Genomic DNA, 13891 nt, shown 5'->3' on the forward strand with positions numbered 1-13891 from the left:
GGAATTCTCTAGATCAAAAGATATTTTTCTTCAGAGTTGTGAACAAATCTTATAGCTGTAGAGAAAAGAAATTAAATATAGTAGCAGCTGTGAACTTCCAGTTTATGACATGTTTTGCCAGATGTTTAGTATTTCTTTAGGTTGCATCCTGGGTTGTTGGGTATGTTAAATGATGTGGAAGAAAATTAGTATTCAGGGTACATTGATGCTTGCATATAACTAAAACATGTCTTTTGTAGCAGCAAAATTACTTCTAAAGATTCCCCCCCCCCCCCGCCTTATCATTTTATAAACAAGTAGAATGGTTGGTTAGAATGTTGTTCAGAGTCATGGCAATGTAAAAAGTTAGTTGTACCTTGCAAGTGAAGCAGAACATATGATGGTGCTAAATTTAGCTGCTTGTAAAGAATATTGAGCATTTCATCTGCAGTTTTATTATGAGCCATTTTCCTTTTCAGCTGTGATAATATTATATATTCTGGTTTGAAATCTTTCCATAGACAGATTTCCCAGTCATGTTCATGTGATGTTGTGAAAGTGGCTTAGTCTGAAACCATGGTATATGCGTATAATACCCCTTTTTGTAGGGACTAGGAGGTTTTCTCCTTCATGGTGCTGCCCTATTCCAAATAAGTGTTGCTCAGCATTTTGCCCAGCAGCCTACAGGAACCATGTCTTGATTGAAAATTTTCATAAAGGATGGAGCTCCTCTGTCTGACCATCAGTTATTCCCTCCTGCTGTGCTGTATAATGTGAAAGGGGATTGGTTATGGAGTTCACCAACTCTGAACCAGAGGGGTATATAGTTAGCCATATGTGATCCATGGATGGGTAAATGGGCTACCATCTGAAAAAGGAGCGATAGTGTAGTGCCTAACCTGGTTCTCCATGGCCATAATGCCACCATAACAGTAGAACCACTAACGTTAACATCACATACATTAACATTGGAGTCAAATACAGATCTGAAGAGTTTCTATGCAAGTATGGTGTGCAGTTAGATCTTGACAAATGTACCTGCTTTGGCTAGAACTCCCCTAATCCCCTGACCGGTATCATCACCACTAAAAGACAGAACATTTCCTCAGCGGTGGTGTCTCTGTCGAGGAAGGAGGAAGGAGAAGGAGGGAAAGGCAGTGGCTTCCTCCTCCTAGGTCTTCTTTTGGGGGATGTCTTATATTTCACATTTCCACAAAACCTCTACTAGGTCTTATTTTTTGGGGATGTCTTATTTTTGGGAAAACACAGTAGTGATTTGAATGCAGGTCACTAAACTCGAGTGCAGCAGTCTGTGTGCATTACACATTGCTAGATATGTATCTGGAGAATGTGATGTATTTTGGAATAGAAAAGGTCAGATTGAGAATGGCAATGGGGCTCTTTAGGATCTATTACAGATTGGTGCCTCAGATTATCTTCTGGTACCATTGCTGAGACCTTCAAATTGTAGCAATGCCCTCCATCTTGCCTGGCTTGATCATTAAATAATTGGAGGTTGAAAACTATTGATAGCTAGCAGTCACAATGCTTTTCGGTATCAGAAGCAATATATTTCACAAGGGAGGGCCTTATTGCTGTTGTATCCTGCTTTAATTATTCCAAATGAGGCATTTGGTTGGCCACTTAGGAGAGGAAAAAATCCATAATAGATATACATTTAGTTTGGTCAAGTGGAATTGTTCTTTTCTTATTCATGGTTTTTTCTATATTAAATTGCTCATTCCTAAGGGATTAACATGATCATCTAGCTGAGCCTGTAATCACATGCAGATGTTTTGTGTGACTTGGCTTTTGTTATGTATCCCAGTAGACTTAACCGAGTTGATGGCTTGTTATCATTAAATAATTTGGATTGTCAATAAGGTAAGTGTTGCTTCAATGGGAGAGGTGCACTCTGGCAAGGACAGCGACAACCTGGCACCTGCCAGATACATTAGTCTACAATTCCCATAATCTACAACTATTGGCCAGCCTGGCTGGTCTTTATAGACAGTGAAGATTAAAGGATCTAAAGGGCAGCAGCTTTCCTATTTCAGCACTGTGTATTAATAAGAGTCCTGTAAGGCTCAAATAGAATTGTGGGTGGATACTTATTTGATTGCTTGGAAGCAAAGAGTAGTTATTTGTTTGCTGGCTCTTCTGAAACCTGGCAGTTGGATTTTGGAATCAGGAAAATTCCTAATCTGCATTGCAGTTTAGCTTGGTTGTCCTTTTGTTTCTATATTTCTCAAGCGACTGATAATTATACCTAGACATTCATCATTTTAGATTCTACTACAAACATCTATGCTTAAAAAAAATAGCAAAACAAAATGTCACCTCCTTGCTACTTTTGCACTATCCTCTAGCACACCGCTTCTTAAACTGTGGGTCCTAAACCCAAATGGGGCCCCCTTCACTGAATGTTGGGGCCGCAAAACATTTGACAACAGCAACCCTAGTGATGGCTGCTTTAGACATTTGTATGAATCTGCAGAAAATCCTTCAGCTGTACTTCATAAAAAGTAAATATGTCTGTTTAGAAAGCTTTGCAACTACTGATTTATTAGAAAATGTTTTCTATATCTGTTTTATATAGCTATGATATATTCCTGTATTTCTTAAGAGTCTAGTGCGCAGTTGAATCTAATGCGCACCTCAAATTTCAAAACCCTGAAACCAAAAAAAGTATTTGCTACCGAATGCAATGTGAAGCGGCAAAAAGTGCGCTCATTGTAATTTGGCCTAAAAAGGTGTGGATTACTGTTGCTGCCTACTTAGAATTCCTTCATTATAAACAATTGTATTGGAATACAAAAGCTTCTAGCAATTGAAAAGATAACCTTAGGATGCATCTATGCTGTAAGACGAATCCACTTTAATTGCCTTGGTTTAGTGCTATGGAATACTGGGGGGTGTAGTTTGACAAGCTTTTGAGCCAACACGGATTTACCAAAACAAGTCATGCCAGACTAATCTGATCTCTTTTTTTGATAGAGTTACGAGTTGGGTCGATACAGGGAACACTGTGGATGTAGCGTACCTGGATTTCAGTAAGGCTTTCGACAAAGTCCCCTATGACCTTCTGGCAAAAAAACTAGTAAAATGTAGGCTAGACAAAACTACGGTCAGGTGGATCTGTAATTGGCTAAGCGAACGAACCGAAAGGGTGCTCACCAATGTGTCATCTTCATCTTGGAAAGAAGTGATGAGTGGAGTGCTGCAGGGTTCCGTCCTGGGCCCGGTTCTATTCAACATCTTTATTAACGACTTAGACGAAGGATTAGAAGGCACGATCATCAAGTTTGCAGATGACACCAAACTGGTAGGGATAACTAACACTCCAGAAGACAGGAGCGGAATTCAAAACGATCTTAACAGACTGGAGAGATGGGCTGAAACTAACAAAATGAAGCTCAACAGGGACAAATGCAAGATACTTCACTTCAGCAGAAAAAATGGAATGCAAAGATACAGAATGGGGGACGCCTGGCTTGACAGCAGTATGTGTGAAAAAGATCTTGGCGTTCTTGTGGACAACAAGTTAAATATGAGCCTACAATGTGACTGCTAAAAAAGCCAACGGGATTCTGGCCTGCATAAATAGCATCAAGATCCAGGGAAGTCATGCTACCCCTCTATTCTGCCTTGGTCAGACCACACCTGGAATACTGTGTCCAATTCTGGGCACCGCAACTGAAGGGAGATGTTGACAAGCTGGAAAGTGTCCAGAGGAGGGCAACTAAAATGATTAAGGGTCTGGAGAACAAGCCCTATGAGGAGCGGCTTAAAGAACTAGGCATGTTTAGCCTGCAGAAGAGAGGGCTGAGAGGAGACATGATAGCCATGTACAAATATGTGAGGGGAAGTCATAGGGAGGAGGGAGCAAGCTTGTTTTCTGCTGCCCTGCAGACTAGAACGCGGAACAATGGCTTCAAACTACAGGAAAGGAGATTCCACCTGAACATCAGGAAGAACTTCCTCACTGTGAGAGCTGTTCGACACTGGAACTCTCTCCCTCGGAGTGTGTTGGAGGAGCCTTCTTTTAAGCAGAGGCTGGATGGCCATCTGTTGGGGTGCTTTGAATGCGATTTCCTGCTTCTTGGCAGGGGGTTGGACTGGATGGCCCATGAGGTCTCTTCCAACTCTACTATTCTGTGATTCTATGATTCTATCTGTCAAAGAGTGTTTATGTTTCACCGAACTACAGATCTTAGGATTGCATAGCATTGAGCTCTGGCCATTTTGTTAGAGATGACATCCCTCACAGAAGAGCTCCAGGTGCAGCTCCTGAAGCTACTTCCCCTTTTGCTTTGGCTAGCACTAAGATTACTGTATGACATAAACCTAATGTGCACCCCAATTTTGGCAAGGTCACTTAACCAAAAAAGGTGGACATTAGATTCAAGTAACTACGATACTTGTCATAAAAAAATTCTCAAATGGAAAAGGGGTCACAGTGGAAAACATTTATAAAACCCTGATCTAGACTAATAATCAGTCTTGTTTTTTCCCTATTTGTTCTTCATTAGTAAAGAGTGATTGTTGTTTGTTTGCTGTTTTTCTTAAAAAAAACATTCTCAGTAAAGAACTCCATGATTAGCTGAGGGACACTGCTGTGAGCTAGCTTTTGTAAGAGCATCTCACACAGTATTAATGATCACAGTATTAATAATCAAAAGCAAGTGGGCAGCATGTGGCTAAGCAAGCACTTTTATCAGCATTTGGTAAATTAGATCAAAGGCGATAAATCTTGCCATGGGTAGGCATATGCTGAAATGGTGTGTTTTTTTCTGGCTAGAAATCTTGATGGATTTTGGAATGTGCCCAGTGGAATATGTTCAATCAGCATTTCAGGTACTCCAATTCAGTTACCATTCCTTAACCACTATTGAACTACAAGAGTCTGGCAGACAATTTTATATACTTGCAAAATTTTAGGACATTTAACCCCCTGTTTAGAAAAAGGTATTATACATTCAGAAATTTTGGTGCTGTTGAGTCATTGAAGAGCAGCAGAAATGAAACTTAGCCCATTACTATTCCCCTTTGGGTTATTTCCCATACTGAGGTTTTAGTATGCCTTGCCATCATGTGGCATTCGTCATCCATGGCTTCTTTTTAAGATGTTAGTTTGTTATGTTAACAGAGCTACATCCCACTAGAAGAAAGAATACAAGAACCCTTGCTTTCATCTAAAATTGAAAATATAATGAAAAGCTAGATAGAGATCTTGTTCATTTCAATAAAATCTGTCCTGCTTGTTCTTTACTAAATATGTGTGTTCATTTGGGATTGCGTTAAAATTAACAGTAGTTTCACTGATTCCTCTTTAAGGTTCTGTTCAATGAAAACACCAATATCCAACATTTTCAAGTAGGTAGATTAAAGCACAACTGAACCAAATTGCAATTCAGTTATTTCTCTCTAATTTCAAAGGGAGTTTAAGCTTGTTTAATTCTATTCCTTTGGTATAAGCAGGTCTTAAAGTGCTTAGATCAATAGCAGCATATCCAGGATTGTCCCTGAATATACACTTAAAAAGCTGTAGGAGCTTTTAAGAAGAAGATGTGACAACTGTAATTCACTGTCACATACAAACAGACATATCTACATATATATTTTCATGTCTCTTAATGCTCAGAGATGGAAAGTTAAAGATAAAAGTATCTCTCTTCTCCAGCAATTCTCATCAAGATGTCTTGTTTTTCTGCCACTACTGCAATGAGTAAAAAAAAAAAAACAACACTCTTGCATGAAAAATCTTATATTGAGAGATATTTTCAGCTATCCACAAGGCAATCCAGGAGATTGTCCCGCAATCTCAAGTAAGATCACTGTTGCGATGCATCTATTAGCACTGATCAGCATTTTTTCTAGTTTTCTAAAAGGCAGTAGAAAAATATGATTGAAGTATCTTGTAAGGCACAAGTTGCTCAATGATCACACACCTAGAGAATGTGCGATAGAGCTTCTCATGATTGCTTTCAAGTTGATTCAGTTTTGGAAGATCCTATATGCTTGGACGGAGCCCGGGTGGCAAAGTGTGTTAAAGCACTGAGCTGGAGACTGAAAGGTCCCAGGTTCAAATCCCGGGAGCGGCGTGAGCGGCTGCTGTTAGCTCCAGCTCCTGCCAACCTAGCAGTTCAAAAACATGCCAATGTGAGTAGATCAATAGGTACCGCTCCAGCGGGAAGGTAACGGCGCTCCATGCAGTCATGCCGGCCACATGACCTTGGAGGTGTCTACGGACAATTTTTCTGTGTTTCCTTCTAACCCTGCTTTCTGAATTTCAACCTTTCCAGAAATTCTGCTCCTTTAGGAAGTATTGATTTGCTCCATTGATCAAATCTGAATCTTGGGATTTGTTGTTGTCCAAAATGACAGCCTAGCGTGCTTTCATACTTGTAGTCTGGGAAAAGGAAAAGGATTAAATCTTGAGGGAGAACAAAAAGCTTCTTCTCACACAGGGTGGTCTAGGCACTGTGTCTCTGGCCCAATCAAAGGGCTAATGATAAAAACCACACATACCAATTGTCCTTGTCAAAATGACTTTACTTAAAATGTAAAACTTAAATGAAAGCCAAATTAAAGATGAATAAACTCATTTTTCTAAGTGCTGTACTGTTATTTAAAAAACATTTTCTTAATTGCAGGCCTATATTTAACTTGTTTAACTTTTTGCATATTTGCTGTGGAAGGGCCCATACTGGTCTCGCACACAAATGCTGTCTTCATTTGTGCTCTGGAAATAGTTAACAATAATTTAATTAGCCTTTTGGAAGAGTGTGTGCAAAGATTATATAAAATGTATTAATTGTCTCCATTCTCCGTCTGGATCTTATTTATGCGGGCAAGAAGCTGATGGCCTTTACCACACGTTCTTGTTTCTGTTGTAAAACTAATTATTTAAACTGTAGCACAAATTCCAGATCGAGGGATGGCTCAGCTGTTGGAGAGTGAATTGAATTTATTGTCAGTGTTCTGAAACCATGAAATTTGCACCATACTTTTATGAACATGTTGCTGAACTGAAAACCCATAAACATGTTGTAAACAGGAGGGCAGCATATACCTCAAAGGCCATTTTTTAAATAAAGATGCCACTGAATAGTAGATAAAGTGTTGGGTCTGGAAATGAGAAAAGATCAAATCTCTTTTTGGTTGGGGTAGCTTTGGACAGACAGCTATTTGTCCTGTTCTGTTCAGGTTTGTAAAGTTGAACCAACAAGATAGGATTTATAAAATACTGAACACAACAGAACACGAAGGTTGAAAAATTATTTTTTAAAAGTTAGTAGCCATCATTACAGCTCCAGTGCCCAAAATATCTTAGGGATTTAAGAAGTAACTCTGTCAAGTTACTGAAATAGTTACATCATGGTTACTTAAATAAAGCAATCAAACTTCTGCTGGTACAAAATTCTTTTTCCTCCCATCTACCTCAACAGTACCTCAGTGTGTTCACAACAAAACACAAGACAGCATGAGCCAACTCTTAAACTATGTGCTATTTATTTCCTGTTTAGTGACACCACGCCTCCAAAACTGTAAAAGTTAGATTAAAACAATATAATGACTGCAAAAGCAATGGTTATCCCACATTCAATTACAGACATGCTGTGGTCTTCCAGATATTGTTGAACTTTAAATCCCACAATCCTTTCATAATTCATTTTAGTAGCCAGGGCTGATGGAGTTGACACACATCTCTGACCCCCAGTTTGAAATAATAGTTGGTATTTTTTTAAGTTGGTAAATTGATAATATGATGAAAGAAACTATACAATATTCATATGCTCATTCAGATAAGTGACATTAAAAGGATGCCCTGTATATTCCTATAAAAGTACAGTTGTCTCTTTGGGCTAATTCCTTGTTACACAAAATCAGAGGTTAGCATTTTTATTCTTAATACCAATCTTTGTGTGAAAAGAGTCTTTTAAAGTGGAGAAGTCAAACATAAAGGTTAAAAGCATATTATATACCCAAATGGGAAGGAACTGTAAAAAATAGGCTTGACTCATTTACATGATATGAAGTAGCAAAAAAGAATAAATGTTTCTTACAAGATATCAATCCCCACAAATGCCTAGACTTGCATGTATTTATATGTACACACAAATCATATGCAATCATACATACTGTGGTCCCTTTGCTGGGGTTTAGTTCTAGGATACCAAAATCCACAGGTGTTCAAGTTATAAGTTATGCAATGTGTCAGCTCACCACAGCCGCTCCTGAATGAACACACGAGACTCTCTGTGATATCACCAGGAACTTTTACTGTAGGAAACATGAACATCAGAAAAGCCAAGAATGGGAGGCTCCGGCCAACCCTCCTTTATATACCCTCCCCCTCATTTGAACAGTCTCTTCCCGCTCAGTAAAACCCCGCGCAAATTCCCCGCCAAGTCCATCAGCCGTTTCTCCTCCGAGTCCTGGGACGCAGGTGTCTTATCAATGTCAGTGACCCTGAAACTCAGAGCCACATCCAGGCTCTAGTAGCAGGGTTCTGACATGGCGTCCTCCTCCCCTTCGTCCTGGAAGGAAAAGATTAAACACAACTATTGTTCTCCGCTGTCCAGAGTTCCTTTATACTTTTTTAACAGGCTGCAATGGAATACCGGGTGTACCTTTCCTAGGTCCTTTGGTAGCCTCAGCTCATAGGTCACTTCGTTTATTCTTTTTGCTACCCTGAATGGCCCTATATAGCGTGGAGCCAATTTCTTGGATGGGAACCCCAATTTCAGGTTTTTTGTGCTCAGCCAAACCAGATCTCCTTCGCCCAATTTGTCCCCCTCTCGGCGCCTACGATCCGCAAAGAGCTTGTACTTCTTTTGTGTTTCCCGCAATGCCTCTACCACGGTTTGCCACCCTTGCTTGATTTTGGCCGGCCATTCCTCGTCGGTCTGGCCCTCCCCTTCCTTCCACTCGGGTAGCCTGGGGAAAGGTGCCACCTCCTGTCCGTATACTATTTCGAATGGGGCACGACCTGTGGCCGAATGTACGGCCCCGTTAAAAGCCATCTCAGCAAACGGAAGAAGGTCCGCCCAATCATCCTGTCTATAATTGGTGTACATCCTTAAGAATTGGCACAGTGTCTGTTGGGTACGTTCGACCCCCCCGTTGGTCGCGGGATGAAAGGCCGAGCTCAGGTTCCTTTCTGCTCCTAACAGCTGTAAGAATTTTCCCCAAAATTTTGCAGTAAATTGGACTCCCCGGTCACTAATTATCTTGTCGGGACACCCATGTAGGCGATATACATGCTTCACATACAAATCAGCAAGTTTTTCAGCTGAAGGGAGTTTTGGCAGAGCCACAAAGTGTGCCTGTTTTGAGAATAGGTCCAATATTGTCCAAATGTATCTGTGGCCTCTGCTGGGGGGTAGTTCGCCTACAAAATCCATGGCTACGCATTCCCATGGCCTCATGGGCTCCACCACCTTCTGCAATAGCCCCTGGGGCTTCCCCGGTGGTGTTTTTCCCTCTGCACATAATTCACACTGCGTGACGTATCCCCTGGCGTCTTTCCTCATTCCGGGCCACCAGCATTGTTTGGCCAACAGTTTAATAGTCCTGGTGGGGCCTAGATGACCCGCACCCTTGTTATCATGGTACTTCCTTAACATTTCTCGTCTTAAACATTCAGGAATATACAATTTCTTATTTACAAACACCAAATCCCCACACAATTCTCCCTTTTCTTTGTTTGTTTGTAACCATTTGTCCATTCCATACGCTCGCTTCAACTCTTCCTCCCATATTTCTCCTCCCCCCGTGGAAATGGCAGTACGTTTGTTTTCTTTGGCCGCTTGTGCTCGAGTTAGTACTGCCAGGCCCCATTGCTTATCAAGAAAAATACTCCCTTCAGATTCCTGAATTCCTCCCCCGTGCTGAGGCATCCGAGAGAGAGCGTCAGTGAGTATATTATGTTTCCCCTGGAAGAATCTGAGTCTGAAATCAAAACGGCTGAAATATTGGGCCCATCTAATTTGCTTCGCTGATAGTTTACGAGGGGATCTTAGATACTGTAAATTTCTATGGTCAGTCCACACCTCAAACGGTGTTCCACTTCCTTCCAGAAAGTGTCTCCAGCACTCTAGTGCTTTTAGAATCGCTAAGGCTTCTCTCTCCCAAATCGGCCAGTTTTTTTCTGTATCGCTAAACTTTTTTGACAGATAGCCACATGGCTTCAGGTTCCCCCCCTCGTCTTTCTGTAGCAGAACTGCCCCATATGCCCGGTCTGACGCATCGCAATGTAATACAAAGGCTTTAGACATATCAGGGTGCTGTAGGACAGGCTCCTCAGTAAAACGCTTTTTAAGGGCTTCGAAAGCTTCCTGGCATTCTATTGTCCAGGTCAGTTTGGCCCCTGGGGCCTTCACTTTGGCTGTTTCTCCCCTACCTTTAGTCTTTAACAAATCCGTTAATGGCAAAGTGAGGCGCGCAAAGTCCTTGATAAATGTTCTATAGAAGTTTGCGAACCCTAGGAAGGATTGCAGCTGCTTCCGTGTTTTGGGGGCTTCCCACCCCCTCACGTCTTCTACCTTCGCAGGGTCCATCGCCACTCCCTGGGAGGAAATCCTATACCCCAGAAAGTCTATCTGGTCTTTATTGAACTCGCACTTGGCAAGCTTCGCATACAGTTTTGCTTCTCTCAACTTTTGCAGGACTTCCCTGACTAGTTCTATGTGTTGCTCCTTAGTCCGAGATACTAACAATATGTCATCTAAAAAAACAAAGACTCCCTTGTACAACAATGGATGCAACACTTCGTTGATTAATTGCATGAACGCGGCGCCTCCGCCGCACAAACCGAAAGGGAGCACACGATAATTGAATAATCCGAATGCACAGGAGAAGGCCGTCTTCCACCTGTCCTCTGGTTTAATCTGCAATTTATGGTACGCTTCAATTAAGTCCAATTTAGTGAATATCTGTCCCTCCGATAACTGGGCGATCAAGTCCTTCACTAAAGGTAGGGGGTATTTATTTCCAGAACTGATTGCATTCAGGCCCCTGTAGTCAATGCAGAGCCTCAGCGTTTGGTCCTTTTTGCGCCTGAACAACACAGGCGCCCCTAGAGGGGAATTTGAAGGCTCTATGAAACCCCTCGCTAGGTTTTTATCGATGTATTTTCTCAGTTCCTCCTTTTCCCTAGCCGACATTGGGTATATTTTTGCCTTAGGAAGCTCTGCTCCTGGGACTAGCTCTATCTTCACTTCAACTCTCCGCTTCGGTGGGAAACTGTCTGCTTCCTTCTCATCAAATACGTCCACAAAATCCCGATACTCTGGGGGTAATTTATCTGCCAGTTCTGCTATCCTGATAGAGTCTTCCTCCCCCCTTTTCCCCGGCTCCCTTTCCACTTCCTGGCTCCCTCCTTCCAACTTCATCCTGAAGATCATGCTCTTATCCTCCCAGTTGATTTGCGGGTTGGCCTGCCCCAGCCATGGCATGCCTAGTATAACATTATAGCTGGCTATTTGTGATATCACAAATGACACCTTTCCTTCCCAACTCCCTATCTTACACTTTACATCTTCGGCACTGTACTTAGCTAATGATCCCGATGCTGTGGATCCGTCCAACTGCGAAAAAGCTATTGGGGATTCTAGGTTCGTTCTTTCGCATCCCAATCCCTCGGCTAATTCAGGGGAGATGATGTTCCTGGAACATCCACAATCCACAAATGCTTTGCAGGTTGCTTGTTTGCTGCCACTTTCCAGCTGAATGGGGACCACTATCATGGCTTTGTCCTGACTTACCAACCCCCCCGAGTGGTGCCTCATCGGTGGTTCTTCCTCGGCGCGTTTCCCTGCCACGGCTCTTGGTTTGGGCGGGCCTCCGCCTTCCCCTTTTCTCTGCCAGCACTCGGCAGCCCTGTGGCCCAAACGGCCGCACACGAAGCAGCCCCTCCTGCTGGTGCTCACGTTCCCTGTCGGCTCCGTTCTCCTCCCGGCTGGGGTTGATCCCTCCTTCCGGCTCCCCTCTTTCATCTGCGGCCGCTGCTGTAGCCCTCCTCGGTGCCTCCTCGCCTGGGCCAGCGATGTCTCGATGCGCCCCGCCAGCTGAATCCATCCGCGCAGTGTGTCAGGCTCATCACGATGCACCGCCCAGGAGAGGATCTCCCGCCTGAGCCCCTCTTTGAAGAGTTCTATCTTTGTCACTGCAGACCATTCCGGCACCTTTTCAGCGAGGCATTGGAACTCCTCCGCATACTCAGATACCGACCTCTGCCCCTGGGAGACGGTCTTCAACTCCTCCCTCGCCCGGATCTGCTCCAGTGGATCTCGGAAACGGGTCTCCAGGGCCCCCATAAAGCGTCGGAGTGACCCCAGACATGGGTCGCGCCGCGCGTGTAGTTGAACGTACCAGCTGGCCGCTCCCCTCTTCAACACTGCACCAATGGCCCGTACCCGGCTGGATTCCGTTCTAAAAGTGTGGGCATTGTCCTCCATATAGCCCCTCACCGTGGTCAGGAAAAAATCCAGTTCAGAGGACTCTCCCCCAAACTCGATCCTTAGTTCCTCTCGTCTCGGTAGGGGTCCCTGTGGTGGCAATCCCCAATTCTCCGCCCGTCGCAAGCCCCCTTGCGGGCCAGTGGGCCCCGCTGCTGCTTCCCTTTGTCCTGTGCCACGCCCGGCATTCGCCAGGGGCACCAGGGTCTCAGTTGGGAGCGTAGCCGGGATTCTCGGAGGCTTTTCCCCTTCGTCGTCACTCTCCTCCACCCGCGTCAGGCTCGTTTGGATCTTGGGCCGGGCACCGGGCTCCTTTCGCATTTCCCTTCCCTTCGGTGCTGGGAGGTCTGCAAAGCCCTGGCTGCTTCCCATGCTCACGTCCCACATTGAGCTAGCCCGGAGTTCCCTTCCTCGCTCCGGCTCCGCCAAAACCGCCAGGCGCTCCATCGCCCTTGACATCACTGCCAGGGTGGTCTCCATCGCCGACATCCTCTCCTCCAGAAACACCATCTTTTGCGGGCCTGGGGAAGGTGAACCTTCCTCTCCTCCGGTGCTATCTCCCCGCACCACTCCGCGCCTCTGGGTTACCCCATTTGGCTGGGCATAAGCGGTGGATGACGCCAGGGCCGCCAGCTGGTGGAACTCAGCGTCCGTCTCGGGAGTGGCCCTTTCCGACCTTCCTCCTCCGGCGCCCAAGAGCTCTTCATCCTCCACTTGCATGTTACACCTCACCGCTACAGCGGGATGGTGTCCGTATTCTTGGCTTAGTGTCAGCTCACCACAGCCGCTCCTGAATGAACACACGAGACTCTCTGTGATATCACCAGGAACTTTTACTGTAGGAAACATGAACATCAGAAAAGCCAAGAATGGGAGGCTCCGGCCAACCCTCCTTTATATACCCTCCCCCTCATTTGAACAGTCTCTTCCCGCTCAGTAAAACCCCGCGCAAATTCCCCGCCAAGTCCATCAGCCGTTTCTCCTCCGAGTCCTGGGACGCAGGTGTCTTATCAATGTCAGTGACCCTGAAACTCAGAGCCACATCCAGGCTCTAGTAGCAGGGTTCTGACACAATGGGGTAATAAAATGGTGTCCCTTATATAAAAGTTAAAATTGAACTTTACTTTTTCAAATTTTGAAAATATTTTCCAACCATGAATGGTTGAATCAGTGGATATGGAGTGCCAACTGTACATATTTGTGTATATGTATGTAGTGTAATATATTGCATGCTATAATGATTATTATACATTTTATTTATTATATTATAGGGGCATATATAAGTGCTGTCTGAATACTGTCTTATAAACACAAATATATAGTACTGTATAAGAGACACATTACACCACAAACTTAAATGAATATTTTTTTGCTGAGTTAACTGCAGGAGGAACAAAAGCTTCTGAGTTGGCTGAGAAAAAACTATCACATAATCAAAAACCATTGTG

The 13891-nt window shown here is 43.8% G+C and overlaps 2 protein-coding genes across 2 annotated transcripts in view; one reads left to right on the plus strand and one right to left on the minus strand.

The window, feature by feature from the left end:
- Positions 1-13891, plus strand: part of eif3h (eukaryotic translation initiation factor 3 subunit H) — a 73505-nt gene that overhangs the window by 36535 nt on the left and 23079 nt on the right. The window lies entirely within an intron of this gene.
- Positions 8243-13524, minus strand: LOC134298795 (uncharacterized). The gene is made up of 2 exons (XM_062980069.1): positions 11751-13524; positions 8243-8522 (listed from the first exon to the last, which is right to left on the minus strand). The coding sequence occupies exons 1-2, from the start codon at positions 13296-13298 to the stop codon at positions 8481-8483; spliced, it is 1590 nt and encodes a 529-aa protein (XP_062836139.1). The 5' UTR covers positions 13299-13524; the 3' UTR covers positions 8243-8480.

The sequence above is a fragment of the Anolis carolinensis genome, chromosome 4, assembly GCF_035594765.1.
Source record: "Anolis carolinensis isolate JA03-04 chromosome 4, rAnoCar3.1.pri, whole genome shotgun sequence".
NCBI classification, from domain to species: domain Eukaryota; kingdom Metazoa; phylum Chordata; class Lepidosauria; order Squamata; family Dactyloidae; genus Anolis; species Anolis carolinensis.